Source organism: Hipposideros armiger, unplaced genomic scaffold (genome assembly GCF_001890085.2).
Source record: "Hipposideros armiger isolate ML-2016 unplaced genomic scaffold, ASM189008v1 scaffold_106, whole genome shotgun sequence".
NCBI lineage: Eukaryota > Metazoa > Chordata > Mammalia > Chiroptera > Hipposideridae > Hipposideros > Hipposideros armiger.
Window position 1 is genome coordinate 477,578 of NW_017731456.1, and position 27,144 is coordinate 504,721.

A 27,144-nucleotide genomic window follows, 5' to 3' on the forward strand; every position below is an offset into this window, starting at 1 on the left:
CCTGTTGTAAATAATGCTATGAATATGGGAGTACAGATATGTCTTCAAGATAATGATTCTGTTTCCAAAGGAAAACAGAATATACCCAGAAGTGGGACTGGATCCTATGGTAGGTAGTTCTTTTTTTTATTTCTTGAGGTATCTCCATGGTGACTGTACAAGTTTACATTCTAATCACCAGTGTCTGAGGTTCCCTTTTCTCCCCATACTTGCCAGCATGTGTTATTGCTTGCCTTTTTTATTAAATAGACTTCCTAACAGGTGTGAGGTGATTTTAATTTGCATTTCCCTGATGATTAGTGTTGGCTATTTGTATGTTCTCTTTAAACCATTTTTTAATTGGGTTGTTTTTTTGCTAGTGAGTTGTGTATGTTCTCTGTATATTCTGGGTATTATCCCCTTACTGGGTATGTGGTTTGCAGATAGTTCCTCCCATTCCACAGGCTGCCTTTTTATTTTGTTGATGGTTTCCTTTGCTGTGCAGATACTTTTTGGTTTGATGTAGTCCCACTTGTTAATATTTGCTTTTTTTTTTTTTTGGATCAAAACATAATTTAATAAAACATAAAAAATAATAATATAAAGATAGCCTTGGGGACAACAATGAATTATTGCTTTGTAATCACCAAATGTTGCACTTTAATGACAACAGCAGGTGGGAAACAGTACACAAACCAAGTTGTGCATACAGTAGTCAGCACGGATATAACGGTGCCACACACAAGAGAACCGTGATTTGCTGAGTTGTTGCTTGTATTCAATACTCTAATATCTAAATAAAAATTTCTAATGCATTTTTTAAAATGTGAGTTATAAATTTGTTGCCTGTGCGTTTGGTGTCAAATCCAAAATATCATCTCTGAGACCTATGTTAAGGAACTTACCTCCAGGTTTTCTTCTAGAAGTTTATGGTTTAAGGTCTTACATTTGTCTTTAATCCATTTTGAGTTAATTTTTGTGTATGGCATAAGATAGTGGTCCAGTTTCATTCTTTTACATGTGGCTACCCAGTTTTTCCAAAATCATTTATTGAAGAGTCTACACTTTTCCCATTGTACATTCTTGGCTCCTTTGTAATATATTAACTGAGCATATAGGCATTGGTTATTTCTGGTTTTTCTGTTCTAGTCTATTGATCTATGTGTTTTTATGCCAATACCATACTGTTTTGATTACTATAGTTTTGTAATATAGTTTGCAATCAGGAAATGATGTCTTCAGCTTTTTTTTTTTTTTTTTTAATATTGCTTTGGCTACTTGGAGTCTTTTGGGATTCCAAATTTTAAGACTGTCTATTTTGATTCTGAGAAAAAATGCAATTTGAATTTTCATATGGATTGCACTGAATCTGTAGATTGCTTTGGGTAATATGGACATTTTTACAATATTAATTCCTACAATTATTGAACAATTAATATTTTTCCATTTATTGTGTCCTCTCTGATTTCTTTCATTGATGTCTTAGTTTCATTGTACAGATTTTTCACCTTGGTTAAATTTATTCTGAGATATTTTATTCTTTTTTGATTCTATTGTATATAGAATTTTTTTTTCTTTTTTGAGTAGTTTATTGTTTATAAAAATGCAACTGGTTTTTGTGTCTTGCAACTTTACTGAAATCGTTCATTAGATATAAGTTTTCTTATGAAGCATTTTAGGGTATTCTATATTTAATATCATGTTATCTGCAAGTAGAGACAATGTTACTTCTTCTTTTCTGATTTGGATGCCTTTTATTTCTTTTTCTTGCCTAATTGTTCTGGCTGGGACTAACAATACTGTATTGAATAAAATTGGCAAGAGTGGCATCCTTGTTTTTGATTTTAGAGAAAAAGCTTTCCGTATTTCACCATTGAGTATATTGTTACCAGTGTGTGGGCTTGTCATAAATGGCCTTTATTATATTGATGTATGTTCCCTTTATACCCAGTTTGTTGAGAGTTTCTATCATAAAAGGATGTTGCATTTTGCCAGATGCTTTTCTGCATTTATTGGGATGATCATGATTTTTATCCTTTATTTTGTTAATGGATTATATCACACTGATTGATTTGTGGATGTTGAACCATCCTTGTACCCCTGGAATAAACCCCACTCCATCATTGTGTATGATCTTTTTAATGTTTCGTTGAATTAAGTTTGCTAATATTTTGTTAAGGATTTCTGAATCTGATTTTTGAAGCTAATTTTGTTAATTATTTTCTGGTTGCTTTATAAGTCCCGTTCTTTCCTCTTTTGTGATCTTGAGATTTGATGATTTTCTGCAGTTGTATGCTTTGATTCCTCTCTATCATACACACACAAAATAGACTTTGGCTGTGTTTACCATGAGGCTTACATAAAACTTCTAACAATCTGTTTGTTGTGTGGTGCTGTGCTGGGCATGGTGTTTATGGCATGTCTCAGCCTTTCCTACCCATTTCTGTGTTGGCATTTTCTCTTTGGTGTGTAGGAGTAGCTCAGCTAGTTTCTGGATCTCTCTCAGAGGGAACTGCCCCATGTGTAGCTGCACATTTGGTGAGTCCATGGGAGGAGCGTGCTTGGTTGCCTCCGATGTCGCTATGTTGGTCAACTTCTTACCATGAATGAGAACTTTTGCTACAAGGAGTTGTGACAGACTCATCATCTATCTTTGAACTTAATCCACATTTTAAAAATTGTGACCATTGTTGGTTTAAAACTATTGGAATTTTAATTGTGAGAAGGCTCTTCTGCTCTGCTGGAAGTTTCCCTTGAGTCATGCCTACATTCTTATATATTACGCTGTATAATTATGCTTCAACAAGATGGTCACACGTAGTATTTGTAAAAGCTAATACTGAGAGGGGTGAGGAGCTCACAGCGTTGTCTACAGTCTGCTTTATTGTATTGATTACTGTGATTATGTGTGAGGAATGTTTTGGCCCTTCTTCACAAAACCACCTCCAGAATCTCTGGGATGGAGCCTGGAAATCTGCATTGACATGCTTTCTAAAGTTTGAATTCACATTGCCCTCTCGAATGTGTCGTTATTTTCATTGACATCATTTGTCAGTTTTTACACCTACCAGTTTATTCTCTTGCTCCTTCTTTTATTACTAGATGAGCTTAACATCTAATTTGATGTGCAGCTCGATTTCTTAGCCACACCTTCCTCAGAGGAAAACTGGTATCAGGTATTGGTATTCTGATGGGGTTAAACCAGGTACAAACAGCAGAAGCAACTGCAATGTCTTTTTTCTTTCTTTCCCCAAAATGTAGGGCACAGGGGAGAAAGCTCACTCAGAGACTGGTTTATATTTTGCAAAAGTTCCACAAGTGGTTTTGACATAGAAATTTTAAAATTTGTTTTAACTTAGGAGTTTGTGCATTTTTTGATAGCTTGGTTATTTATCCTGCTATTCTGTTTTTATACCAAATCAGAAGAATTGCTTCTCTTGTAAACATCTTTAACAAACCAACCAATTTTAATACAGATTTTAACGAGTTGTGATTTATTTTTCTCATAGGTGTCATCTTTAAGAAATGAAAAGCGAAGCTCGTCGTATCTTGTCTCTGCCCCAGAAAGTGGTTCCGTAGAATTTGGTGACCAGCATCCTCAGGGCACAGGAGCATATTACATGGAGACCTACTTAAAAAAGAAGCGAGTGTACTGAGTTCTCTCCTTATACAACCTCCTAAGGTTCTCTGCAGTATCTCTGCTGTTCATCGCTGCCTTAACTACATTCAGACTAGCCATATCCTTTAAATACGGGTTTATCATTTCCCAGAAGGAACTGTGTTGTGCAGCAGGCAGAATTGCCAAATAAAAAGTAAGTAGCAATAAGAGCAGACATCAGTTGAAGACATTTTCCACTAGAATTAGATGCATCTTAGTCAATGTGATATTAACGTATAGTCCATTGCAGAAATTAACAATATTCCTTGTTTAAGGACTGGGAATAATTTTGACACCATATATAAAAGTCTGAAGCAATAAATGGGAAACAGTTTTGTTTCCAGGGCCTTAGAAGAATGAGTTTCTTATAAGCCAATGTGCATTTCAATTGACTTTCCCTGATAATCTTATTTATAGATTTTTTTAGAACTATAAGTACAAAATGCAGTGATGGTCATGTTATAAAGATGCTCTATATGCGAAGTAAATTATTACCGCACCCCACACACACCAGCCATGCAATATAAAACCCAATCACAGAGAGCGGTGTCCAATGTATACACTACCACATATACTTACTTTTAGTATGTTTTTAACCACTTATGCCTTTTGTGAAAAACAAGGTATTTTAAGAAAAGTAGCTTTGGTGATCTAATTTTAGGGGTTGGCAAACTATATATCCTGGGGTTCAGTCCTCTACCTGTTTTTGTACAGAGGACAAGCTAAGAATGATGTTTACATTTTTAAATGGTTGGAACAATGAAAATTTATGACCTTAAAATTGTATGAAATTTAAATTTCAGTGTCCATACATAAAATGTTATTGGAACACAACCATGATCATTTACATACTGTCTGTGGTTACTTCTGTACTACATGGCAGAGCTGAGTAGCTGGGACAGAGACCAGAAGGCCTGCAAAGCTGAAGTATTGACTATCTGGCCCTGCAAGCTTTCAGAGAGAAAGTTTGCTGACCCCATAGTACTGATTCTCTAATTCTTTCACTTAAAGAAAGACCTTGAACTTTTGCAGCAGACTTGTCAGTGGCAAGGAACATGGATATGTCTCATTTCATAGCATAGACGAGTGATGATCTAATTGGTAGAGCGGGACATATCCTGATCATCAGATGCCCTATTTCCACACTGTTACAGTGAAGCGGTCAGTCCTGTGCTTACTGAAGGAGTCTGCTGGAGGAACAGTATTTATAGCCATTTGAGCTAGTAAGCTTTACCTCACGCTCTGCTTTGTCTCTTATCCTTTTGTAGTGTGTTAGGCTAAAAAATTATCAGCTATTTAACCTAATTTACTTCTGAAAAAAATTGTTTATTGCATATATACTTTTGACATCACCATTTCCTAAAAACGTTGGTATTAAATGCATGAGATAGCGTCTGCCATCTAGAACTAAGTTTGTTCCTTGTTCTGAGACTGTAATTGATGATATGAAGTTTAGGGGGTCTCGATGATCTAGTCTTATGGACTCAGGTCGTTCAAAACCTTGTACTTTGGGGGACTTATGATTTTTGACCATGATATAAGGTTATCTATCCTGTTTTAATTATGAAGTTTAAAATTGGTACATAATGTTGTATGATTTGTGAAGAACTTGACTTGGTCTAATTTATTGCTTATATTAACTTTTGGAAAATGACAGCTAGAAAGTTAAACTAAGGTAATTTCTAGGAAGTATACTACCTATAAATAACTGATCGGGATAGGCACCCCTTGGTTATGACTCAGCAGATAAATAATGGAATCTCCATGCTCTGCACGTCTTCCCATTTTCCTGTTGCGTTAAGCTTCTTCCGTGCTTAGTCATGACTCAGTGATAGCATAAAACAAACAGAAGAAAGGGAAGATGGTGAATTTTAAATCAGAGCTGCAAAAATGAAAGCAGGAAGAGGCTGAAAAAACTAAGAGATTCTGGATGACAGCACATGTGGGTCTGCCATCCGTCCTGGGCTGTGCCCCATTATACCATTGGACATAACAGAGAAGGACAAATAACGTACTGCTGGTAATGACGACCATTACCAACCCTTCCCAAAGTATACACTGTTATTTTTCTAAGTAAACGAATTGTTTGAGATGCTTTGAAAATGAAGTCTTAATATTAAAAGGCATATGCATGTGAAGTCTCTAGTACATTTATTTGTATAAAGAGTAAACAAAGTGCATATAGAGTGGCCACAGGTTTGACACAGAGAGAGACCTTGGTGATGTAGGGTTAGCCAACAAATTTAAATGGCAAATTCATTGCTGCCATTGAATCAATCCAGAACTCTTTTTTCAGGTTCAAAAGGTGGAAAATGACACTATCAAATGCTGCATAGCATTAACAAAAAGTTTTTCAGACTCCCTTGGTCATAAAAATCTTATGGTTCACATTGAATCAGAGATTAGACATTTGGATGACCCAGCTACCTCCACGCAAACTGAAAACTGCCTAGTGGATCCCGAATGCCATCATGCTGGGTCTCTTCTTTCAAGTCTTCTGATGCTCCGGGGTGATGGTCAAAATAGTGATCGACTCTTGCGGATGGATGGTAAGTATTGAAACACTCTAAGAACAGTGCACTGTATGTGGTATATATTCTGACTGGTTGCATACAGCATCCAAAACCAATGCTGGGATAGCCTGCCCCCAAGTGGTACAGTAAGAAAGGGATATACATCGACATTTCTTAAAAGCATGTAGAGCATCCAGGTTCTTGGAATCGAATCTGATTAAAGGTACACCGTTTAGGAAAGCACTGGCACGGGCTTAGTTCTCAAGAAATAACATCATGCAGCAAAGATCTATTCCATGGCTGTCCCCCTGGGTGTGACCAGTTTTCTCAGAAAGAAAAAAAAATGGGTACCGCTGGTCACCCAAGGGGACAGGAGCTAAGCCACTGGAGAAACAACTCAAAAGTTTGTCCTACTGGTGACAGGAATGCAGGCATCTTTGTATAGAAACAATAGTATACTACTGGTATCTAATATTTCAAGAATGCTTGGTTTATGACTGTATAGATAATGAAATTTTAGGGCATGTTACAGTATTGGCTAAGTCCATTCATCCTTAGCTTTGATTTATGTGCCAGAAAAACATTTCAGATCAACTGGCAGCTGGGAGAAAGCAAGCATCCTGAGACTTGACTAGGGTAAGCTCGTTTTGGAAAATCCCATTCTGGTAAACAATTGTGAGGGCGAGCTAGACGGATGAAATGGTGGCACATTCTTTCCAAAAGGAGGAGTGCTTTCTAATAATTTGGTGGTGGTTCTTTGTCACTATGTTACTGGTGCCAAATTTAAGAGGGAGTACTTACACATATTAAGCACTACAGTGTGCCTTATGCATGGATACGTACCCAAGTTCTTTTTTTAGACTATAAACTTTTTCCATTAAAAATTTTTTAAATGACTTGGGTATTTGTTAGGGGGCAGGGAGAGGAGGAGGACTTGATTCACCGTGGGATTTAAATGTTACTCATGCTTCTTATTTTAAAAGTGCTTCAAATCCTTCAATAAGGTTCTGAAAAGTTGTCCGATTAGATGGTTGGAATTCCCAGCATTTTCTCATAAGCTGATAAACCTATAAAAAGAAAAAACAATGGTAAAACTTTAGATTTGGGATCTTTTTAAAAAATTATAGACACATCAAGAGTAAGAATATTTTGGGGCCGGCCGAGTGGCGTGTTGGTTAAGAGCTGGCTTGGGATGCCAGAGGGCCCCGGTTCGGATCCCACATATGAGGGCCAGTGACACTGCCCTCCACAGCTAAGATGCTGAACAACAGCTCAACCTGGAGCTGGGCTGCTGTGAGTCGCCGGCGACGGCATGGACTACAGCCCCTGCTGCAGTGGGTTGCCATGGGCTACCGTATGTAGCCAGCAGCTGCAGTGAGCAGCAGTCCAGAAGCCGGCGACTGATCTGCCTCTCCCTGGGGGAAGAGTGTAATGATGGTGCCAACTTGGGCCAGTGAAGCAACGTCCTCCACAACTAGACTGAAGAACAAAAAAAGGACAGCAACTTCTCTGTTCCCCTTCCCCCAGTTCCCCCTCCCCCCAAAAATAAAAAAGAGTAAGAGTATTTTGGAAATGGAAATGTAAGACTAGAAAACAAGAGTATTTGGATAATTTTTAAAATACAGAAAATGTGACAACCATTGTTCATAAATAATATTTTAACATTTGAGAAGCTCATAGATTAACTGACCTCCCTACAAAATCCAGGTCATTAATTACTGTAAAGCAGTTTAAGGGTGAAGTTATATCTCAGTTTAGACTCTAAATTTCCACACTGGTTGCTTCACTCATACTCTTCAGTACATCTTAAATAGTTTAGTTTTAAAGGTTCAGTTCACTTTAGAATACAGAAAACTGAATGTCATGCACAAATTGCAATTATATGTATTTGTCACAATAAGTCTACACCAAAATATATGCTCCTTCGGGGTGCTCACTGAGGGCCTAGTTTTGGAGGGAGTCCTTGCTTTGAACCTAACTTGTGGCTGTCATCGGGCCCTGAAAAGATGATTTCTCAGATATCTGAAATTCAGCTTCAGAAAATGATTTTAAAGTTTTCTACTCCTTCCTGCCCCCTCCCCAGTCCCTTGATGGTAACTCAAGCTGTGAAAACATAGTAAAAACTGAGTTTCATTACTGTGAAGTGACCCATAAATACCTCTTCTGGACAGTTAGATGGACAAGGCAAACGTTTTCCTTCTTTTAATGTATTCACAAGTCTTGTGACTGTCATCTGGCCGTGAGTAGGGCCTATCATTTTCAGGAACAACTATGTAATAAAACCAAACAAAAGGTTAAGGTGAAATTTCGAGAATTAGCTGGAAATTAACATAACAAAAAGGCTTTTCTCCTTTAAATAAGAGTCCAAAGTTCTTATTAGCTCTCAGTGATAAACCTGTAATCCATCTCTCAGACTCAACCAACCACACTCCTTCTCCTGGTCGAGGGGTCTTTTCCAGTGGGAAGACATCATTTAGGAATCACGGGGCTCAGACAAGGCTCCTACCCAGTGCTCTCTCACTCTCCCACGTAACTGTCCCTGGACTCCTCACTCAGCTAAGACCCCTGAAGATCAGGGTTATCTTAGGGAACTTTGGGCTCCTTGTGAAACCAAGACTTGCAAGAGCCACAAATAACTGTCAAGTAAGTAAGTTAAATGGAAAGTGACACTTTCCCCTTCCATTATAACCCACTGATTGAATTCCAATGAAGAATAACACTTGCAAAGCCCTAGGTGGACACATTGTAATTGGGTGCTAAGTTCAAATGAAGAGACCAGTCAGACTTACGGCCATGGGGCTGGAGTCCGAATCACAGTAAGTGAGCAGCTCGTGCAGAGTCACGCCGAAAGACCAGACGTCAGAGGCGATATAAAATTTACACTGAATTAAACATTCTGGAGCATACCTGAAAGAAAACAGAGCACAAAAGTTCATTTCCTGGGAAGGCTATTCCGCCAGACGTTACCGAGTCACTCAGAAACACCACCTCTTCGGTCTTTCTTAGAATTCACTATTGTAAGCCATGTACGTATAGCAATCACATAGGTGCTACTGTGACGCACATCCTGCCATCTAGAACAATGTCCTTTACAGGCTTTAGGAGTACATGTTTGCTCAGAATAATAGTAAGACAAGTGTGTGCTCTTCACCTCACAGCACATGCTGCCCTGTGGGGGAGGGGAGGCATATGATGACAGGTCCAGGATTTATTTGCCTGCAAGCTCAGAATGAGTCAGCAGTGACCCACCTCCCTGCCCAGTTCTCTTCCAAGCTCAACTGTTTTGCTGAATGATACCCAACTGCCTAAGCCAGAAATTGAGGCAGCCCCATATCGGATTTCCTAAATACTTCTCAGACCTACTCACATCTCTTACTCCACTGTTACTGTCCCAAGCTCACACCACTACTGGCTCCAACCTTGCTCCCCTCCAGTCCACAGTGATCTTTTTAAAACAAAACTCCGCATCTTTAAACCCTCCAGCGGTATCCCAATGCTCTCGGGATGGTGTCCCCGCTCCGTAACTCAGCTCCCAGTGCTCTGCCTTAGCAACCCGCTTCATGAGCCAGCCACACAGCTGATTCCGGTTCCTGAGCTAGCCACTGCTCTTGTCTCATTCTCATCAGCTGCTGCTAACCAGTTTTACAAACCCCCATGACTTTTAAGGTTTTATAGTCAGGACTTCCAGAAAACCAAGCCCAAACTGTCTTGTAATTCTGGTACCATGAAATTGGCTGCCATTCATTCACTAAACTTTAAACATGGTCTGCTTGTTCACCATCATATCTCTACTCCCTGGCACAAAGTATGGCCTTGACACCTATTTGTTTAACGAATGAATGAAGGTTTAGACTCCACGGGTGGGAGAGAGCCATGATTGTGTCTACGGAGGACGCACCTCCCAGGTGCTGATCAGTTTTACGGGGCTGGGTGGGGTATGGAGTAGAGACATAAGCTGGATGCTGTTCCAAGGTGACTGGGGTCAAAGTCAGGCTGTGACCTTCTAACCAGGATACTTGTGATTCATGAGACAATGGCCACGTTCCCCATGGATTTTGCCCTGCTGTGGCCAGGATCTCCCCGCATCTGTCCCATGCCTCCTTCGTCTCCTCATCCTGCCCCCTTCTCCCACCTGCCTTCCAGGCGTCCTCTGCACGGATGGTCCTACTCCAACAGCCAAAAGTTTTAAGAACAGTGTCAGACGAATGCCCTCCCCTGGGAAGCTGGTGGTTACATTTTTCCATTCCTTGGAAGAGGGTGTCATATGAAGCTCAGGCATGTCTCTGTGGGTTGCTTTCAGTGAAACAGCCTAAAAGCTGTTTCCTGAAGGCAAAGATCAATCAATTCCAAATGTTCTAAGTCCTTTCTAACCTTGACTCAGGCAAAAAGAATGAGCAACATTAACGTCGCTAGAAAGGGCCTATGAGACAGCAGAAACCCTACGGAGCACTGACGAAATTTAACTGATTCAGTTACCAAAACACAGGGCTGTCCCGATCATCCTTGACTGTGTAGTACTCCTTATCGGTTTCAATTGCTTTGGTTAAACCGAAGTCTCCAATCTTCACTTGGTGTTCACTCTCGACAAGGACATTTCTTGCTGCTAAGTCTCGGTGAACGTATTGCCGTGAACCCAAATAGTCCATCCCCTGGGGGAGAAGGAAAATTAAGAGTGCATCGGTGAAGGTCAGTTCAGATAATATTTTGTATCACTTCATAACAACAAAAATACAATGTCATTTCATTTGCCGGTCACTGATTGTCTTTTTTTTTGGTATTTACTTTTATGCAAAAATAGCGAGACCAGCCTGATTCAAAGAAATACACATATTAAATCAGCTATACTTAACAAATCAGTTCACTTTCTTAGTAGAAGCTCATTTTTCATCCAGATCATGTAGAGCAAAATAAACTCAGTACAATTACTGGAAAGTTTGTCCACTTGCAGTCTAATTACAAACCAGGTACCCAGGGCTGATGCCTGATTCTTCAATCTTTAACATTCTCTCTCTCTCTCACCTCACCTCACCTTACCTTACAAATCTGAACGGCATATTTCAACTGCTGTTTGAGGTTAATTTTGTTCTTATTCTTTGGAAGATATTCCTTAAGGCTTCCTGAAGGTAGAAATTCCATGATGAGCTTAATACCATTTCCCCCTGTGGAGAAAAAAATACCCATCAGTACGAGGTTCCCAAATGAAGGAACTGGGGGAGAGTAAGGGGCATGTGATCTGGAGACAAGGGACTCGAATTGCTTTCAGCATCGCCCCTGAGTCACAGGCAAGCTACTTAACCTCTGAAGCCCCACAGCCTGGGGATCCTGAGCAGTGACCCAGGATAGGAACACTCGTGCACCTACCCCAAGAGTCCTCACCATTCACTGAGAGAATACCGAGTGCTCTGCGGAACAGTAGGTGAATGAGAATCTAAAATTCACCTCCAATTTTAAAGTATAATACAAGAGTATTGTATTAGCTTGCAAATAACATACTTATTAGTAAATACTACTTGCCACCTCGATTTAGGCAACTACAAAACAATACATCCTGTCTAGTGTTGGCTCAGAAGACTAAGGAAAGGGGACGGGAGGGTGGGTACCAGTTTCCTACGGCCTAAGTGCCCCCAAGTGCCAGTATCTGGATGGGTGAAGATTGGTCCCCAGTGTGGATGTGTGAACAGCCTGGAGAGACCCTGCTGGGACCAGCCCCTCGCTGGGAGGAGGCCCGGCGGCTTCCCTGGGGGCTCTGCAGCGGCTGAGGGAGGTGACAGTGCAGATGACCTCAAAGCCCTGGAGCCCACGGCGGCCATCTGCTAGCATGCAGGGGGCCCAGAGAAGGCCAAGGGCTTTGCCTCTCAGGACTGGTCTGTAGGACCCTGGAGAGTCACTTCGTCTTTAAAGCAACCCCACTGGGCACAACTTACCATCTTCTGTGCAGATGCCTTTGTACTTCACGATGTTCTCGTGATAGAGGTTCCTTAAGATTTCGATTTCCTTCTTCAGATCAGCGATGTGGTTGCCGCCACTCTCAGGCTTCAGGGATTTGACGGCTACCTGCTCCCCTGTGTTGTCCCCTTCAGGGTCATACCTGCAGAGCTCCACTTTCCCAAAGTGGCCCTAGAAGGAAAGGTGCATATGCTTGATGAGAGGAGCCCCAACCTGGGCCAGCAGGAACACACTCAGACGATGAGGCAAGATGGAGCCAAGAACACCCAAGGGGGAAGGCAAGTCCCTTCAACAAATGGTGCTGGGACAACTGAAGAAACACGTGCCGAACAATGACACTGGACCTGTCTCACGCTCCTCACAGAGATTAACTCGGAATGGATAAAAGACTTAAATAAGACCTGATACCACAAAACTCCTAGGAGGAAACATCGGGAAGAAACTCATCAGGTGCTGGTACTGGAAATGACTGTTTGGACACGATGCCAAAAATACAAAGAAAAGAAAAAAAATCAACAAGTGGGACTACACCCAACTCGAGCTTCTGCACAGCACAAGAAATAAAATGAAAAGGCAGCCAACAGAGTGGGAAAAACTTTTTGCATACCATATATTGGGTAAGGGTTTAATATCCAACTATATAAAGAACTTTTACAAGTTAGTAATAACAAACAATCCAATTTAAAAATGGGCAGAAGAACTAAACACATTTTCTAAAGAGGACATCCAGATGACCAATAGGCACATAAGATGCTTAACATCGCTAGATGCAAATAAAATCCACAATGAGCTATCACCGAACATCTGTTAGGATGGCCATTAAGAAAATGAGACAACAGGTGCTGGCGAGGATGTGCTGATAAGGGAACTCTTACATGCTGTTGGTGGCAATGTAAATTTGTCCAGCCATTCTGGAAAACAATGGAGATGCCTCGAAAAATTAAAAATAGATCTATATGATCCAGCAATTCCACTTATAACCAAAGGAAATGAAAATAGGAGTTCAACACGATATCTGCACCCCCATGTTTATCACAGCACTATTCACAATAGCCAAGATGTGGAAACAACCCAAAGGCCCACCAATGGATGAAAGGATAATAAAACATGGCACATATATACTATGGACTATTCAGCCATGAGAAAGGAGGCAATCCTGCCATTTGTAACAACATGGATGGACCTTGAGCACACTATGCTAAGCGAGATAAGTCAGACTAGAGAAAGACAAATACCGTATGATATCACTTATATGTAGAACCTAAAAAAAAGTCAAACCTGTTAAAAACAACAACAAAAAAGTAAAACAGCAGTTACCAGGGGATGCAGAGGTAGGAGGATAAGACTGTTGGTATTTAAGGATACAATTGTAACAGGTACTAAAATAGCCACAGAGACTTACTGTACAGTATACTGAACATAGATAATACTGTACTATATGTAATGTGACAAATATCACATGGGTGATCATATTACAATATAGAAGTGTATCAAAGTAACACACTATTTACACAATGTTACATGTCCAATTTTGCCAATTAGAAGACAAACAGGAGGCCTGTTCCCTGTGCTGCTCCCTAAAGGCCAGGGGTGAGCAGCACAGCCTGCCCTTTCCACAGGCAGGCTCCCACTGGCTTCGACCCCGTCGCTGCAGCCCCTTCCTCACATGCCATCCCCTCTATTACTGCGCTAAGGCAGGAGAGTATCGGGACTGGGCACCAACACATCACTCCAGTTTCCATGAAAACACAACCAAAAGGAAATGAAGGTCACTTTTGGACATGTTGGGGCAACTGGCATTCGAGGGCAGCCCTGGGCCCATGCTGCAGACAGGCACCATGGTGTAGCCGCAAAGCACGTCGCGTGAGGCGTCGTCAGAAGGTGGGGTCAGATCCCAGCTCAGCCACTTGACAGTGACGTTGGCCCGGTCACCCAATCTTTTGAGTTGGTGGGAGGTGTTCAGTGCACCCAGTAGTAATAAACCCTCGGGGATGTTTGAGGACCTAGGTGCACTGTGCTTGTAAAATGCCTGGCACACAGCCTGGTGCACACACCACAGTGACTCAAGGCAGGACATGGCCTTGGTTTTCTTAACTACAGAAAAACCTGTATGAAGATGCAAATCCCAGTAGCTTCTCTATCACATGAACTGTTAGGAAACTCCCATTTGAGGTCCAAAGGAAAGCTGGTCTCAGCCTTCTGTGCAGTAAAGCCACCCCTCATTTAAGCAGCCTCAGGAAACATGCCCAGGCAAGGCCGAGACGGGGGTCTTTCTGCTATGCTGTCTACACCTACTCCCGCGTGTTATTTCTTTTCCTCTCTCTTCTGTCCCTTAGAGAAAAATCAAGTCTCCCGAGCGAGCTGACCAATGTCCTGTGTGCATGTACCCCCACATCCCCCACATGTACATGCTGTCACTGTGTGTGTGACACAATCCCTTGGGATACAAATGGCCCAACAAAAACACAGTAAATGCTTTCTCTTATGAACTCTGACCCAAAAGGAGACAGAATGGAGAGCAGCTTTAAATGCAGGTGGAGGTGATATGGTCAGCAGGGGACTAGAGTGTAACTTGCCTCTCCCAAGTCACGGATCCTCTTTAAGAACCGCTTTTCGAAATGTGTGGGATCCACTTCGGTTGCTGGCTTCTTTTCTGAAACAATGTCTGGATCTAACGGAAGAGAAAAGCAAACATGTTAAAAAGATGTGACTGCCACTCATGGGCTCCTAGACCCCTCCACTCCCTAACCCGCTCTCCGGGGTGCTGGCTAAACTGTGCAGGGCAGTCTTACTCTGCTCTTCCAGCTTATTGATGTCTCTCATGATAGCTCGGAAAAAGGGTCTCTGATTGGGGTCATAGTTCATGCAGCGAGTCATAAGGTCAGCCAGCTCCTCACAAGATGGTGTCACTGGCCGGCACCGGCTTTCGTAGAATCTTTCTTTCTGTAAAGAAGAGGACCACATGGAAGAAACCAAAGGAACAACACAAACCTTGTGGCCCCAGGTCAGGAGGAGTAACCAATCTAATTGAATTCCCAGCAGCTCTGCTTAAAGGAAGAGTTCATAAACGTGTGTGTTACTGTTGGCTTATTCCAGCTTGCAGAAATCTCTGATACTAAAATAACCTGAATTCAAGGAGGATGGGCAGTAGATCGCAGTCCCAAACAAGCTTCACCCCAGTAAAGTCATGCAACCTCCTGGAATGCAATTTGGCAATATGTAAAAATCTCCAGATTCTTCAAACCCTTTGACTCATTAATTCATATTATTGAATGACTCAGATATAAACAGATTTATATTTCAAAATATTCCCTGAAGAACTAGATAGAACATTATAAAACTGAAAACAACGTAAGTGCCAAATATGAAATTAGTTAAGTAAATGAGAGTTTAACAAAGCAATTAACTCTTATATTAAATGTGTAAAAATTGTAGGACTTACTTAATCATACAGGTAAGTACTTGATATTAAATGAAAAGATATAGCATATATAACTATAGTATGGTCCCAATTTTCTTTAAAAGAAGAGTTATAAACAGACTGGAAGACAATATGCCAAAGTGTTAAATAGTGGCCAAGGGTGACAGGAATATGGTGATTGCTATTTTCTTGTTTTTTTTTTAAGTTCTCTGTATTTTTCAAATTTTATTACTTTAAAATTCAGAAACAAATAACTGATGCCCTTTAAAAAAATTAAGTGGAATCACTACACTCCAGTTTCTCATCTGTAGCTGAATCCCGAGAGTACTAGTTCCTCTCCCAGTTCCCATGAGTCCTGGGGTGAGGGTGGGGGCAGGCGCCAGAGGATGAGGGGGAAGACAGATTGGGATTAAGGAACTGGGAGCTACCCTCTCCTCTGAGTGTCACCCTTCCCTGCTCCAGGGTCATCCAACCCAACCAAGGGTCCTTGGGAGGAGAGGGGGGCCCTCTTTTATCACAGGCACACACCCTTCCTTATACCATCCCTGCATGCGGCTCGGCCCTGGGGACACAGAAGGTGCTCAGTGAATGCTGACTGACAACAAAGGGTTGCTGTTTTAGTTCCAACAGGTTCAAAATAAAATGACTTTCCCAATAGCCTAGGCTGAAAATCCCAAATACATGTATAGATCTGATGGTTTCCCTATTGGGTTTAGCTTAGCTCCTCTGTCTCAAGTCCTGCACCATCTTTACCTGGAAAAAGGTTAACTGGCTGAAAGTTCTACCCCTTCAATCATCTCCTACATGCACACTCTCCACTCTGGGTTCCCACTGCCACTTCCCGTTTCAGCGTCAGCACACATCTGCTACTGGTCTCTCAGCCTGGGCATTGCAACCACTGCGTCCAGATGAACTGTCCCCAAGCCGACCTTGAACCACCTTAGTCTTCACCCAAACCCTCCAATGTCCTACATGACACCCCCCAGTAAAATTCTGGAATTTAGGGCTTTTTACAATCTGACCCCAAATGATCTTTCCAACCTCATCACCTGTCATTCCTCTCCATACTCTAGGCAAATGAAACCACTCATTGCTTCCCACAGATAGCTGAAATGCTCCCTGCTCCCTGGACTTTGATCAGTCCCTTCCAGCTAAAAGTGATGCCTGCCCCTCAAAACCCAGGCACATTCCAATAATCGAATCACCGGGTCAGCGTCAGTGGTCCTGCGTTGTAATCTTATCCTTTTGGAGTTAAGTCTCCACTCTTTCCACAAGTGACGGTAACAAAGCTCGCCTGTTTTGCATTCTGGCTGGGGAACCCAGGTGAGTGTCTTGGGCTACCTGTGTCTCACGTACCTGACCTGTACAATGCAGGTAATGTGCTGCCCTACCTAACTGTCAGGGCTCTTAGGGTGACAGTTCCAGGTATTATTTGCAGGCTCCTTTTTATGGCTACTTTAGCTTAACTTTCCTACCACACCCTGAGGTCCTCAACGGAAGGCAAGGCCTGCGTCTATTTCCTTGTGAGCCCCCAGCTTTTCCTAGAACAATGCCTGATACACAGTAGGAACTCAACAAATATCTCTGTGTTAATTCTGCTGAATAACAGGCACTTAAAATCTCAGATAAATAATACTACAATGATCTATTGGACATGTTTCATGTACCTGGCATTCTAGATGCATTATTTAGCTTTCACAACAACCCTACAAAGTGGGTACTATTTATCCCCGTTGTACAGATGAAGAAATTGAGGCTCAGGGAAGTTAAGTTACATTTGCAAGGTCACATAGCCAGTAAGCGTGAGGATGAGATTTAAACCCGCATCTATCTCGTCCCACAACATGATAGCTCCTGGTAACTTCTGATAACTCCTGAGAAGTCCATGAAGGTCCAAGGGGCCCTCCTCAGCCCACCCTGGGAAACAACTGCTCACCTCAATCAGCGTCTTGTCTTTCAGGGGGATCTCGCCATTGTAGCAGATTTCCCAGAGTGTAGTTCCAAAGCTCCATTTGTCAGCGGCCACACTCAGGTTCTTGGAGTCTTCCACACACTCGGGAGCAATCCATGGGATTCGTTCTATGCATTCTGCAAAAAGACAACAGACATTTACAGATTAGCTTCTGGAATCACCTGGGGAGTAAATCACTACCACTGCAGCAAGAACTGTGAGCTAACAAACTATTTCAAACAATGTTTTCCAGACATGGGCCATGGCTACATCATCAGTCCCACGGGGAGCTCGTTCAAGGTGTGGGTGTCCAGGCCCTGCATCCCTGGTGCTTCCGGTGCATCGGCCCAAGTCAGGGCCTACAGACATGTCTGTTGGTCCCAAACTCCCCAGGAGGGCTGTGTGCAGCCAGTCTTCTGAAGCTCCGGCCTCAGAAACAGCAAAGCACCCGGGTGGAGGCCAGCACCCTGAGGAGGAAGAACGGGGTCATGTGGACAAAGGCTAAGAAAGAGAAGGCGAGAGAAAAGGCCAACACGCAGAGCGGGCACGCGCTAACCTCACGTACTCCGCACAGTCACCCTGCAATATTGTATTTGTTTTATGTGGGTTTTCCTTCATTTAGGAAAAAACAAGGGAAGCAAAGCCTGAAGTGAAGAGGTCACACATCTTATACCATGCTACCCTGTAGCCCTGTTCTGGCTTCTAACCAAGGCCAGTGATCAGAGCAGAGAGCCCTGCCATGCCCGTGGAAATGCCCCTCGCTCAGCACAGTGGCCTCACGGCACAGTCTCCTGGCTCCCGGTGGAGTAAGAGGCGGGAGGGCCATTCCTGAGCGGGGTATTCACGGTCAGGCCCACTCGCCCTTCCTGCCCCACCTGCTCACGTCCTTCCTCCGATACAGGTACGTCAGGCAGTGCCCTAGGGTCACGTACCTCCTGGCACCCTGCAGCAGGCCCATTCACTGACCTGCTGCCTCACCGCCTCCCTGAATCACCCTCCGTCCCCAGATGGATGACGTCTCCTCTGAATGCCCACATCCTAACTGGCATCTCTCGTGGGATACCGAGGCTTCTCCACTTGCTCTAGTCATCCGTGTGTGTGCCTCAGACCCTTTCTGAGGCCAGGCCCCCAGACAGGTTCCGGGCTGAACCTGCCTCAGGACTTTTGGGTGATGGCCGGGTGATAAGCGTCACACAGGTGCCGAAGGATGCTGCCCCTCCCCTTCCAAGGAACGGATGATCTGGGTCTTACTTGTAAGGCGTTTTATCCCAGTTCCCTTCCAAACTTGGTCCAGTCTTTGAATTACTGAGCAAAACTCTATGTGCCAGGCACCGTGCTCAGTGACTGGAGATGGCTGGCCACCACTAGCCAGCGGCACGCCCTGGGGCTTGCTGATAGTCCACACAGGCCCCCCCCAGCAGAGGCCACAGCACACGATAACCTCATTCAGAGAGAGGATTCAAGACCTCAGCAACTGCTGAGGGGCCTCCTCAAACTGCTCACTAACTGCAGTGGATTTCAAAGGAAACACGGGAGGACCCAGGAGGCCCAACTCCTCCCGGCACCTCTGACCACCTCTGGACCCAGCGGCCTCCCTCTGAGCTACCCCCACATCCTGCGCACAGCTCCTTCACTGCAAGGACCAGACGTGCCTCGGGTGAGCTGTCTGTGTCCTACTGCACAGTCAGCTCCTTAAAGGCAGCAGGGACCGACCCTCCCTATACTCCATGTCTCCCCCTTTCCCGGTACAAGCAGACACCCACTTGCTGAAGTGTACTTTCTAAAAGGAGACAGAGCCCCAGCTCCCTTCTCCCCACTGGCCTGATCCCGCCGCCCTGCAGTGGGGGGAAGGGTGAGGGGTGGGGATAGGGACACGCACCTTGTCTGGACAGCACAGTGATGGGGATGCCGGGGTCACTGAGCTTAATGAATGGGCCGCACTCGTTGTCAATGCCCTCGCGGGCCAGGAGGAGGTTTTTAGTGCACACGTTTCCATGGACCAGGTCTTTATCCTCCTGGAGAGGAGAAAGGGTGAGCTCAGCAAAGCTGCTCCCTGGGAGGCCTGTCTTCTGTCCTTCCCACTCTCGCTCCGTTTCCAACCCTGGCCCCTCCGCTCAATCGCTCCGTGTTCCTCAGACCCAGGCAGCCCAGCTCTCCCACCACGACTCAGGCACGTTATATGATGTGCCTCATCAGGGATAACCGGAGAACACGCCTCGTAAGGCTTGAGAATTAAAGGGATTAGAAGCTGTAAGACCCATGAACCGCTGAACCACAGTAAGCACTCACTAAACGTGAGCTACTACTGATGCTAGCAGTTTTATTCATCCAGTAAGTACTGCACTATTTTTTCTCTTACCATAAACTGCAATACACAAGCCGGTCCTCTGACATGATCCGAGTTCCCTCTCAACAGGATTCACACATTTGGAGCACAAGCGCAGCCCAAAATGGCCATTTTCGCTAAGCACCAGGCATACCTGTGTTCCTACAGAGCCCGGGCCCCTCCAGCCCGCTTGGCGAGCCCCTCCTTCCTGCCACCCCCTACTAGGACACTTTGGCTCCTGGTGGACCACTGTGGACATCAGAATATACTTACCAAGTAACTCAGGGCGCTGGCCAGCTGTTTTGCAACTTTGAACTTCCATGGTGTGGTGAGGACATCGCTCTTCCGGTGCATGAAGAGATCCAAGGGTCCCCCCTCCACAAACTCTTCCACCATGATATCTACAAGCACAAAAAAGCCACATCTGGAACCTTCGGTCTGTCTGGGACAGTAACTTCCCTCATTTATTCACAAGAGCCCACTTTAGTGGCTGGCACTCAGCTTGAGAGGATGCAGACATCCTCGGATGGGGTAAATGGCTGGACAGGCCCGGGTTCAACCCCTGCCCAGAGCTCCGTATTCTCCCGACTCACAGGGCAACAAACTCAGCTTACTCACCCCAGCCTCCCAGGGGCCAGAGTTGGCAAGAAATAAACATCCAAGAAATGAGCGAAGAACAAATGGGATTTAGTTCCATGTCCACTAACTTAAACAAGTGACCTACTCAGTACCTCAAATTCCTTGATTGCAAAAAGAAAGGCAAAAAGCCTGGACAACACGCGGGGGGTGACAGCCCCTTGTCATCTGCACAGCACCCCGGTTGCCCGGCCAGGGTCGACCTCCTCTTCCAAAGAGAATACACTTACTCTCCACGTCCCGGACACAGACGCCATAGAGGTAAACGATGTGCTTGTGGGAGACCTGCCTCATCATGCTGGCTGCCTCGAAGAAGGCCTGCAGGAGAGGGGGACAAAGGCATGTCAGGGGGTACCTCCCTGGTCTGATCCCACAGGGGCTTGGCTGAGGAGAAAATCACTGAATCCCAGGAAAGTGCACCACTCTCATCCTGATCTGAAAACCCTTCCCCTGGCCTTGATGGCCAGGGTGTTGCCAAACCTTTACCTTAGGCCAGTCTGGCTGAGAGGTAGAATTTATTTAGAAAACCTAATAGGATACAGAGCCAGGCCGATGGGATAAGCTAGCTACACATTTCCCCGCTGGATACGCGTGCCCACCACATTCTTTTAAACGTTGGGAAATGGTGCTTGGCCCTGTATTAGGATAAAAGGGAAACCAAGGCACAGGCCTCTGTCACAGCTCGCCTTCCCCATTCTCTAATAGTCTGGTGGATCCTGGGGGAGGTTGTACTTGTCTGGGCTTTAGTTATTCCGACGGTGAAGGGATAGCCCTGGACCACATCGCGGACTTGCAGACCTTTCCGCTAGAGTCCTAGGGCCGACAGCGCTGCCACAGGACTTCCAGGTAGGAAACGGTGGGATGGATGGGGCACAGGCCGAGCGGGAGGGCTGCTCAGTCCGCGCCATCTCCAATCGTCCCTGACTGATTTTACGTATGAGTTTACCTAAGATTACATTTCAAGAAAGAGATCCTGACTAAAAAGACAAGTTTGCAAACCATACATAAGGCCTACAGAAGGCCAAAGGTTCTCCCCAGCCCGCTGTGCTCCACTGATTCCGGAAATGGGGGTGGGGAGAGGTGGAGTTACGAGGAAGACACTTGCCAGAGAAATGTCCCTGTGACTGGGGTCTAAGACTTTGAGGATCACTTTGATTCTTTTCTCTTCGGAAGTCCCTTCGTCGTCCTTGTAATCCACCAGGGTCCCAGAGTAGATGTGTGTCCGCGTGCCTCTCCCGAGGTGCTCGCCCTGGAGGAGAAGGCGGGAGGTTGGGGTGATTGCTCTCTGGGGCCACCAAGTCTGGGACTGAGGCTTCATGAGAACACACAATACCAGAAAGGGGTGGGGCCAAGGGAAGAGCCGCAGCAGCTCACGGCCTCTCCCGTGCCTCGTCCTGGTCAGGCCTTTAGATGAAACGAAAAGCTACTTGGCCAGACACAGTTGTGCCACCTCCTGGGCCCCGGAGACCATCCTCATATTCCTACACAGTTCCTTCCTTTCTACCTCTAGGAACAGCCTGTGGCCAAAACAATCCTGACCTATCACAAAAGTTCCAACAGTGCCACAACAGCCAGCGACCTCAGCCCCATCCTAGGCCTCCAGAGCAGACTTAGAACCTCATCGGGGGCTCCTCCACTCACAGGCTGGAGTACAAGGACAAGGGGCTCGTTAGTCCTGGCTCTACTGCCTGGTGGCCATTTAACTTACAGACGTTCTTGCACCACGCTCGCTCTCTGCCCACTTCCCGTCAACGGGGATAACAAGGACACCTGCCTCATAGGGGTGTTCTAAGAATCAAACGAGCAAATGGGTGTAAAAGCTTCTGGTACAGACCCTGGCATGCAGTGCGCAGAAACTAATCCCATGGGCCAGTGTGTTCTGTTTGATCGCCCTCTAGACCCGGCACTTGCTAGTTCTCACACGTCAACTTCATTTTCCACCCATCTCACCAGTGTATGTGTGCACATGTGCATGCTTTAAGTTTAGTGATGCAGTTTACACATGCACGCGCCCGAGCAATCCCAGAGAAGGTGATATGAAGACACGGGCACAGACTGGAGGGAAAAGGGAGAATACCACCAAATGAGTGGCATAAGGGCTAAATGAGATCATCTGCACAAAGCACTTAGCACATAATGACCTCTCTCTAAGGAACCTTCCAGTTTAAGTGTGAATGCTTCTGATTTATATATCCTGAATATCTGGAAATCAACATGTGATTCATAACACTTAGGCTCTGTCAAGTTATTGGTATTGACCCCACAAAACCTGTAAATTGAAGTTCTATTAGTCTATTATCCGAGGACCCCTGTCAATGCGGAAAATGGATGTGGCTGACTTCTTAGGCCCATCCTGTCCCACAGGAATATCCACCATCGTTAATTGGGTTTATTCATTTGCATAAAAAACGCCACCATTTGTCATCTGTCATAGCAGAATGGCGATGCGTCCGCTCTGTCTCCCGTATCGTGGCAAGGTCCTGTGACTATTAAAGCTTCATCTGTCATGAAGCGATTCATCAGGTTATGGGAAGCTGTGTTCCCAGTATCCCGTAACAGCCATATGCTTTCAGAATAATTACTCTTCCCCAGAAGGATTACTTATTCTAGTGGCCACATGACGGCACCACGCTGTCAGGATTCCACAGCAGCCTGCAAAGACCGTGCTGGTCCCATGACAGCCTCCTTCCACGCTGCTCCCTCTGCCTTTGGGGGTGCTTGCTCTTCATCCTCGGGGGCACTTCCCCCAGAAAGCCTTCTCGGTGCTTCCAAGGTTAGGGAGAATGATGGTCTCTACCAGTCCCACATCCTGCTGTACTTCCTACTTAGGACTTGTCTCGTGATACTGTAACCATCTACTTTAGATAAGAGTCTGCCACCTCCTCCAGCCTGAGCCTGCTGCCGGTCGATCGTGCCTGGCACATGGACATGCCCCATCACCGTTGGCTAAATGAATGCTGGAGGCACGGAGGATGGCGGTGACTGCCCAGAAGCTCAAGGGGAAGGAAAGAAGAAAGACCCCCAAGTGTATGTCAGGCTCTAGACAGAAAAGAAGCTGGGGTATTGCTGCTCCAGTGGTTTTAATCTCTGGACACAGCTCTGACGCCACCAGAGACAGAGAACAATAAAGACCAGCCTTCAGGGAAGAACTCACTCTAATGGGAGTGAGGCAGGTATAGCTGTGAGCTTCCACTCCCTCGAAGCCCTACCCAACAATTTCAGGGATTAACTTAAACTAACAAACCAACTCCATGCCCGCCACCCTCTCCCTCAGGCTCCTTCATGGCGGTGAGCCCCTCCAACACCTCCCAGGAGCCACAGCCTCTCCCAGGTGGTAAATGGCCCCATCCAGATCCCTTCTCTCCGAGGCTGCTGAATGCTGTCACTTAACCTCCCCCGGTGTGTGGCCCTGGGTAAGGGGGCTGCGGAGGGGTGCAGAACAGAAGGTGGGATATGCCGTGCCATGGGCCTCAAACCCGTAGCCAAAGCCAAGGGCAGCTATGAAGGACCCTGAGCCTGCCTAAGGCTGCAGACTCTGAGTAAAAGGCCTGCCTGGGTTGGGACCCTGGTCTGGGATCTGTTTCTCCAGGGAGTTCTTCTCCTTCAGGCCTAAACTGTGTATCTCCTGCTCCCTCACTGTGTTCCGGGTTCCCTCTTCTGGAAGCATCATCAGACAGTCCAGACTAAACTTTAGAAGTACTCTGTCACACAGCATGTCATGGGGAAGTAAGGGTGAGCTCCCTCCCTGCTACGGAGACTGATTCTTGCTGCCGTGTCAGCTTTCCCGCTGAGTTCTCCACCTCCTTCTGTCTGCAGAAGACCCACAGCACCCACAGCGGAAGGTCCCTGTTGCCTAGGCAACCCCAAAGAGCCCAACTAATCCACTTCCGTCAAGGAGAAGGTGTGTCTGGGGAGCATCAGTGAGGCGGGTAGGACAGCAGGGTGCTGGTTATACTGCTCTAGCTGTGCAAGGAAAGGCTCCCTGTTCCTTTTCCATTAGGATTTGCCCAAACCCAGACTCTACTCCTCCCAAAGTGCCCAGGCTGCTCTGCTGCAGGGAGGCAGCACCAGGCTGGACCCAGGAACCCCAGCAATGACTCACCTGCATAATGTCTTTCTTGAGAATCCGATCGAAACTCAGCTGACTCATGGGGTAGACGGGCTGCCACTCCTGGGCTTTCTTAGTAGCCACCAGAAGATTGGAGATTTCTGTGGAAGAGAATGGAGATGGCTGAGCACAGGGTAGCGAAGGCCCAAGATGCCGGCCAGCCAGTGTCTGCCGAGCCACGGGGCTTGCTGAACGCACATATCTGTGCATTTGCTGGTTCAGTCCTTCAACAAATATTTATTAAGTACTTCATCCCTGCCCTCCAGGACCTCACAGGCTAATCACAGAGCCAAAACTGATCACATAATCAACCACTCAAGAGGAAAGCTATAATTTGTTCAGTTACTCTAAGGACAGCTATGGGTTGACACAGCAGGATGGGTCCTAGTGGGAGAGGTGAGGGGAGGTTTCCCCAGGGATCTCCTGCTGTGCCTCCAGAGCCTGGTACACAGTAGACGCTCAGGATGTATTTGTTAAATGTGTGAGTAAATAATCAGGGGGTGAGCTGAAGAATGTGGGCTGAGGAGGAAGGAAGAAGCAGTGTGGCCGGCCTAAGGAGTGGTAGGAACCAAGGCAGGAGGGTGAAAAACACTAGTTTTGTGCAGAAGCACAAGGCAGGTGACCCAGAGAGAGAGGGTCGTGCCTGCACCTTTCTGGGCTCCCACGCTGCCCGACGCCAAGGGGGCACTTACTAAACATTTGCTGACTGTACAGATTATGAGCAAACCTTGCCCCAGATTCTATGCATTCAAACAGCAAACCAACACATTTCAAAGTCTGCCAGGCCAGGGTCAGCACAGGTGGCAAACGGGATTTACAATCCACGGAAGTCACCTTCCCACTTCCGGGCCACTGCAAGTTACAGGGTATCGTGGAGGAAGAGAGCACCTTCTAGATTTGGACAAGCAGTGAGAATGTTCTGGGAGCCTCTGAGGATTTTTATGTTGTCATCAATTAGCTGCTGAGTACCAGGCCAAGCGACTCGAACGTGGTCTCTCAAATCCTCACTACCCTGCAAGGCAGGGTTTGATTTTCTTTGCTTTGCTTTAAGCTCACATCTTCTGACAACTTTCTCTGTGCCAGCCACTGTCCTAAGAGCCTGGCCACATTAACTCCTTGTTCCTCATGACATTCCTGTGAGGCATATAGTATTTCTTATCCCCCTTTAAGAGGTCAGAAAACAGAGATTCCAAACAGTGAAACCATTTATTTGCCCAAGGTCAGGTAGCTAGTAGGCCCCAGACTTGGGCTTCTCCCTGAGTCAGGCATGGCTCCGGTCCCTGACCTTCTCCCCACTGCACCCCTGGCCCTAGTGAGGTGCGGGGCACAAATCTGGGGGCCATAAACTGGGGTCAGGTACAGGTTCCCCTTGTTATCATGAGTCTACTCCGTTCTTTATCCTGACTCCACCCTGCTACCTGGACAAAATCAAATTCAAACAGGCAACTCATGACTGCCCCAGTGGAGAAAAGACATCAGGAAAGGGCCGCGTGAAAGGTGTCCCCAGGGAAGGGTTGGGGCAATAGAGGTGTTTGGGAAATTAGAGAGGAGGAGGGGAACAGGGAGCACTTATGGGCTGATGATTTGCATGGCCCTAGGGTCAACCCTGTGAGTGGGAGAAGCCATCTGACCATGAACCTGTTTGTCACTAGACCAGTGGGGGACTCAGTCGGGCCCCTAGTCAGCTGCTGTGAGGGATGAATGGGACGCTGCAGGTGCAGGGCTTACTTCAGTGCCTGATGTGCAGTGAATGTCCCACACTTGGCAGCCACCGTGAGTATGGCCGGTCTCACGTCTTAGCGACATCGTCCTTGCTTACCAGTGCCTCCTCGAGCCTTGGCCAAGTCCTCAGTGTCAGAGCTGAAGGTGTACAAATCAAGCACCAGGCTTGACTCCACAGATGTGAGAGGATCAGTGGTGATTGGGCCAGTGAGCCCTGTGGACCCCTATCTCTTTCTTAACACGGTCATCCTCAGACTTGGAGAGGGGCGGTGGGGTTGAACAACACACAAGAAATGGTGGACTTAACTGGCATACTCATTCTGAGTGGCTGCCTACTTTTTCTTTATTCTATGAGGAGTTTCTCGGTGGGGTTTTTCAAATGGGAAACCCTGGCTGGGGTCTGGCCATAAGAACCTTGTGGTTAGAAGGGCAGTGACACTGAGGAGTTCAAAATGACATTCTCTTGAATTTTCATGATTTCACTACTTCTCTAATTTGCAGGTGGCAGAGGAAGATAGAGGGCTTCTGAGGGCCTACGTGAGGAAGCCTCACACACAGGGCTTATTCATACTGTCCCCCCTCTAGTCCCTCCCCAGCACCCACCTTCCCCCACTCCCCGGAATAGGAGAATTGGCCCTTGCCTCAGAGTCTTGGGCTGATGGCTGCACCTGCACCTTTGCAAAGAGAGTGTGATAAAGGGGAAAGATCACTGGAGTCAGAGTCAGAAGTCATGAGTTCAAATCCCCACTCTCCCTCTAACTACCTAAGTGATCTTGGGCAAGTAGAGTCAGGATAACAACACACTCTGAGTTATTATGAGGATAAATGACCTAATATATGAAGACCCTCAAACACTGTCTGACAAACTGTAAGCAATACTAACA

General features: G+C 45.7%; 2 protein-coding genes across 4 annotated transcripts in view; one reads left to right on the top strand and one right to left on the bottom strand.

Moving 5' to 3' along the window:
• RAVER2 (ribonucleoprotein, PTB binding 2) overlaps nt 1-5,775 on the top strand; it is an 86,280-nt gene extending 80,505 nt beyond the window's left edge. Inside the window, exon 12 of the mRNA XM_019646701.1 lies at nt 3,489-5,775. Coding sequence (XP_019502246.1) covers nt 3,489-3,635 — 147 coding nt within the window. The 3' untranslated portion in view covers nt 3,636-5,775. The remainder of the gene's footprint in view (nt 1-3,488) is intronic.
• The window catches only part of JAK1 (Janus kinase 1), a 146,018-nt gene continuing 124,645 nt past the window's right edge, over nt 5,772-27,144 (bottom strand). For all 3 annotated transcript variants that reach the window (XM_019646698.1, XM_019646699.1, XM_019646700.1), the window contains exons 12-25: nt 24,533-24,639; nt 21,536-21,679; nt 20,661-20,748; nt 20,068-20,195; nt 19,348-19,483; nt 17,454-17,605; nt 14,889-15,039; nt 14,673-14,767; nt 12,075-12,267; nt 11,185-11,309; nt 10,627-10,799; nt 8,940-9,057; nt 8,309-8,419; nt 5,772-7,217 (exon numbers count right to left, since the gene is read on the bottom strand). In XM_019646698.1, coding sequence (XP_019502243.1) covers nt 7,122-7,217; nt 8,309-8,419; nt 8,940-9,057; nt 10,627-10,799; nt 11,185-11,309; nt 12,075-12,267; nt 14,673-14,767; nt 14,889-15,039; nt 17,454-17,605; nt 19,348-19,483; nt 20,068-20,195; nt 20,661-20,748; nt 21,536-21,679; nt 24,533-24,639 — 1,817 coding nt within the window. In that variant the 3' untranslated portion in view covers nt 5,772-7,121. The remainder of the gene's footprint in view (nt 7,218-8,308; nt 8,420-8,939; nt 9,058-10,626; nt 10,800-11,184; nt 11,310-12,074; nt 12,268-14,672; nt 14,768-14,888; nt 15,040-17,453; nt 17,606-19,347; nt 19,484-20,067; nt 20,196-20,660; nt 20,749-21,535; nt 21,680-24,532; nt 24,640-27,144) is intronic.